General features: G+C 39.1%; 1 protein-coding gene across 1 annotated transcript in view; it reads right to left on the minus strand.

Annotated features, from left to right (window-relative positions):
* The window catches only part of USP45 (ubiquitin specific peptidase 45), a 73,277-nt gene that overhangs the window by 31,124 nt on the left and 36,424 nt on the right, over positions 1-5,729 (minus strand). The window contains exon 7 of the mRNA XM_030886735.2: positions 3,593-3,723. Within this exon, the coding sequence (XP_030742595.2) occupies positions 3,593-3,723 (131 nt within the window). The remainder of the gene's footprint in view (positions 1-3,592; positions 3,724-5,729) is intronic.

The raw sequence follows: 5,729 nt of genomic DNA on the forward strand, positions 1-5,729 counted from the left end.
TATTAATAAGAACACACTGCACTCCATTAGTTTCCTGTATTGTTTATATTAATAAACAAAAGAGAGGCTGAAGATCAATCATATTAAAGCACAGGACTATCAATGAGTATCTCAGTGAGGGTACCTTATGCAAGGCTTTGACCATTAGATTTCTGTGTATTTATTAAATGAAAGGATCAGGTGATGTTCATAGAGGTATTGACACAGCAAATATTTAGTTGACCTCAGTAACTTTCAAGATAAATAAATAAATCCCTGTCTTACCCTACGCATAAAAATCAAGTCTACAAAGATGAAAGTCGTGAACGTGAAAAACTTTGGCACCTCCCCCACTGATGTGGGAATGTCAAACAGTGCTGCTGCTGTGGACCCCGGTGTGGCAGCCCTCACAAAGGTGGGCTGTGAAACTCACGTGACCTGGTCGTCTCAATCACAGGCATACACCAGAAAAGTAAAGACAAGAACACAAACAGAAAACTGCAGACTAGTGGTCGTTGAAGCACTCTTCACACGGGCCGAAAGGCAGAAACCACCGACACGCCCACCAACAGATGAGTGGAAACACCAGATGTGGTGAACACACTCAAATGGACTATCCCTCAGCAGTGAAGAGAAGTGATGTCCCGACACATGCCCTAACATGGATGAGAGCATCATGCTGAGCAAAATAAGCCAGTCAAAAAGAAGAAAATCATTTCATTTCTATGACCAAATCAAGCTCATGTTGTCTCACTTATATGACCAAAACAAACTCATCAAGTTGTTTCCGACTCAGAGACCCTATAGGACATGACAGAACTGACCTGTGGGTTTCTGAGACTGTAACTCTTTACAAGAGTGAAAGCCATCTTTTTCTCCCGAGGAGTGAGAAGTGTCTGGTGGTTTTGAACTGCTAACCTTGAGTTGCAGCCCAACCTGTAAACCACGGTGATCCAACAATTCTACTTCGAAGCTCTCGTATGCTCACATGACGTTTCAATAATGTGTCCATCAACCAGACAATGAATGTTGTGTGGGGTTTTCAACTCAGAAATCCCAAGTGATGGAGCAGAACTGCCCCATTGGGCTTTCTTCACTTTAATCTTTACAGAAACTGAGTCCCTGGCCTTTCACTCTTGCAGCCATTGGTCAAGTTTAAGCATCTGCACACCCAGGGCTCCTTTGAGGACAATGGAGGAACTGTGATGTGTTCGTCCTGTGGCCAATAGACTAGACATTGTCCTAAGGGAAAAATCAAGTATGTAGAGTGGATATCCCATTATATATCTTTAATCTTGAAAATTTAACAACAGCAAAAACAAAAACACTGCCATAATGTTGATTCTAAACCACAGAGACTCGACACAGGGTTTCTGAGACTGCAGACCTTTTTGGGAAGAGACACTAAGCCTCATCTTTCTCTCAAGGTATGGCTGGTGTAGCTAGCAGCCTAACCACAGCACCAACAGAGCTCCTTTTTGAAAATTTATATTATAATTTTAATTATAGAGTATATTTATCAACTGCTTACTATATGCCAAAGGAGCCCTGGTGGTATAGTGGTGATGCATTGGGCTGCAAACCCCATGGTGGGCAGTTCAAAACCACCAGCAGCTCAGAGGGAGAACGACTGGGCTCTCTACTCCTGCAAACAGTTAGTCTCAGTAACCCACAGGGGGTTGATATGAGACAGCATTGACTCGATGGGAGCAAGTCTGGTTCGGTTTTCTATTCGCATGAAGTTTTACAGCCTCGGAAACTCAGAGGCAGCTCTACCCTGTTCTCCAGGCTCACAACGAGACGGCATTGACTCGAGGGCAGTGAGTTTGGTTTCAGTTTGTTACTATATTCCAAGGATGCGCTGTGTTCACCACGGTTATCTCACTTACTCTCCACAGGACCTATGAAGTTCTACTATTACACTCTTTGTAAAGACGAGGAAAGTGTGAAAAGATAGATAATTTATCCAAGCTCACAGAGCTATCGATGGCCCATCTCACAGAACTCACTTCAGGCTGTGTGTTCTACTGCAGAAAAATCAGTCCCTGAATACCATACGAGTATACAGTTCTGCTCCCAGAATCAGAACTGACCAGGCAGAGAGGGTTTGGAGGGGCTTATACTATACTGTACTTCCACTCTATCGAAGAATTGGGTAGCACTCAAGGTATACAGTATAACACAGAATATCATAAAATTAGGATTAAATGTCCTTGAATAACATTGTTTAGCAACCATTTTGGGGGGCTGCTTACCTTTTCTTGTGGACAAAACCCAATGAGAGCACAGCATATCAAATACTAATTAGCAACATGAGGGAGTAAAGGAAGTAAATGAAGGGTATGAATGGGAGGGAAAGCAGAGTCAGTCCACACAGCCTCTCTGGCCCTTGTACCCAGGTCACTAGTGCTGAAGTTGATCTCCTGGTTTGGCAACACAATGCTTATGCTAGACAGGATCACTGGAGGAAGCCGAGTAAAGGGTACAGGGGAATTTGTTGTACTATTGGGGGGAGGTGGGCAACTTCTTATTTTAAAATTACTTCAAATTAAAAAGTTATTTCTTAAAAATAGGCTTAAAGAAAGTTGAAACACTTCCCCCACAAGGAATATTCATCACAGGTGGGCTGAAGATTACTATTAGCAGAGAAACTTCAAGAGATGGGTTCAACATCCCAAAGTCAATCAAGGTGTACACACAACAATACAGAAATATGCACAGCCACACAGTCTCAGAGTAATTGTGCCAACTGAAAGAAGGCACAGACAAGCAAAGCATAGCAGCTATTCAAAATGCTCGAAACGGAAACCAATCACCCGTGAGAAAAGTAGGGAACTGGTAACCAGGGGCGAGCGGTTCAGAGGGAAGGGCCAAGTATGTTTCCTTGGTGGGCATGTAACGAATGATGCAATGGTGTCATGAATCCACCTGCCAAAACTTAGCCAGGTGTACATGCTGAATATGTGCAATTCATTGTAAGTGAAACATACCTGAATAAAACCATAAAGAATATCCACGAACATAATTCATGAAATCAACAGGCCAAAGAAAGAAAAACATGATTATTTCAATAAATGCAGAAATGCATTTGACAAAACCTAACAACCTACTCCTGATAACGCTCAAAACACCAGTCATTGATCATAATTCTCTAAATCTGCTAGGCAGAACATCTTTAAAATTAAATATATATATCTACAGCTATCATTATACAAAATGTGAACAAATGAACAATCTCCCCCTAAGATAGGGAACAGAGCCGTCCCCTTCCACACAGCAACACTATACTGGAGGGCCTCACCAGATGGTACAAAATAAGAAAAAGGTATATAAGGATCCAGATTCGAAAGGAAGAAATGAAAGGATCTTCAGTCACCAACATCACTGTCTCCATACAAAATTTCTCAAATCTACATAAAACGACTAGAACTAGCAAGCTGAACAAGGTAGCAAGAAACAAAATCAAGACCCCCAAATCACGAACTTTTAGGAATAAATCTGAAACATAGGTGCAGGATTTGAATGCAGAAACATACAAAACACTGATCAGTAATAAATACACTAGTGCTTTTTACCTAATGGTTATTTACATTTAAAAGGTAAATGCACCTACTTTTGACAAAGCTGACTAAAGAGAACTTTAGGGGAAAGTGGTCCTCTCTCAGTCTCCTTCATGGTGTGAAGAAACAGGAACAAGGCTGAGGTCAGTGGCCCAGGGCTTGAAAGTTCCACCATTAATGGATCCTGCAAAAAACATGATCAACTCTGAGTCAGAAATACTATGTATCACTTAAAAAAAATCTAAGAGTTATACATTGTTTAAATGATGGCAGTTACCTTGCCTCATGTGTATTAAGACTTCATTAGCATATTAAAACAGGGAAATATTAAATGTGTTATCTTGAGAAACTCATATTTTAACATTCTTTCCCTTCAATTTATAAACCTATTCCATAAGCATGGAATCATTGCTCTTTAATTATTTTTTATAATCCCTTAATGTACTTTCTCACAAATAAAATTATCGATCAACTTTGCATTTATAGAACTTCATAAATTAGATTTCGTAGGAAAACTCATGTTATTTTCTCCCAAATATTTTACCAACTTAATAGGAAATTATCCAAGATTATTATTTTGCAATAAGCACTCTTAGATCTTATTTCTAATTGTTTTCAAAATAATACACAAACTTTGTGCAGACACACCCACACACATAAAACAGCTCTATTTTGAACAAAAATCATTATTACTAGTGTTGATACCTTCCAAGCATAGACCACCAGGAACACAGCTATAACTGAACAAGTTGGGTTCATTACTCATTGCAAAGAGGGAAAACACATACCTGGGACCATCAAGGGGTGTCAAAGTTACAGGGCATTTAAAAGAACCTCTTCAAAGGATTTGGGGTTTGAGAAATTTGTGGAAGGGACTATAGAAACAGAGATTCTTTCTAGACTGGCTGTGGTCAGAAAATGAAGGAAATTCTGTGACTGAGCATCTCAGTAAATCTTCTCTGTGAGAGAAAACTAGAAAAAGCTGTAACTGGCAAAGGAAAAAACCTGGTTCAATTATAATATTAGAAAAGGACAGTGGTGAGAGTTGCACAGCATGATGGATGCAATGAATGTCAGGAATTGTACAAGGAACAATGCTAAAGTGGAAACCGTTTGAGATACAGACACAAAACTGTCATAATTTTAAAAATAGTAGTATTATTTAAAAGTAGGAGTTAACTCCACGTGGCAGAGAGAGGGGCATCTGGAATTTTGTGGGTGGCAGATTGACCTTCTTTTTTTGTCTGTGTTTGGACAAAACTGAGGTCTCCTGGTCTCGTTTGATCAGAACCTCTAAATAAATAACCTGGCCTGTGGCCCGTGTTCTGAGAGGCTGGTTATAGCCACAGAACCGCAGGCTCTCACTGTGAGTGCCAGGCCAGCCTCGGAGTCTCAGGGGTTACTCCTTTTTATTCAGTCCTTTCTCACCAGCTTAAAACCATCATCAGATTAGGCTCCCCAGACCTTTAGTTGCCCACTATTAAATTAAATTGGCCTTTAAGGAACAAACAGGCAATATTTATGCAACTGCTATCAGAACTATAAAATAAGCTCTAAATATTTTCTTCAACAAAAGACAAACTTCATTTGTTTTTTCCTAGTATGTTTGTTTGCTTCAATTTTTTAATATTTTTTGATCTTTGATAGGTTTGAACTATTAAAGCTTCTTTTTTTATTTTTTATTAAAGCTTCCTAAAGCTACGTTTTTCAAGGTTTGAAACTCGATTACTTTCACAAATTCTTACAAATTTTTGCTTTTAAAATGTCATTAAACTTCCATACCACTTGACAGTTCTGATAACCAGGATGGGAAAATTTCAGAAATATCAGTGTTTCAACTGAAAAGATCAACTGTCTAGATAGTTTGAGTTCTTACTCACCAGTTGACAGTCCAAAGAAGGAAAGATCTTTAATTTTGTACCATTTTCTTTGATCTCATTCATTAGTTCAGTAAGAATGTAAGTCTGTGCCAAGTTCTAAAATAAAACAAAAGTCATCTCTTGATTTGGTAACGTCTCTGAATAAAATATAAAAGTTTCACATTTCAGTTAGCTTCGCAGTCTACAGTTAGCAGCCCAATGCCTAACCACTACACCTCAGGGTCACATTTCATTTAGCAAAGCAACAGTGTATTTAAGAAAATATTTAAAATGTTAGTCAAATGCATATTGTGTGTGGTATATGTCACTA

Source organism: Echinops telfairi, unplaced genomic scaffold, assembly GCF_000313985.2.
Source record: "Echinops telfairi isolate 266 unplaced genomic scaffold, ASM31398v2 ScPeMD7_3533;HRSCAF=4204_0, whole genome shotgun sequence".
Lineage (NCBI taxonomy): Eukaryota > Metazoa > Chordata > Mammalia > Afrosoricida > Tenrecidae > Echinops > Echinops telfairi.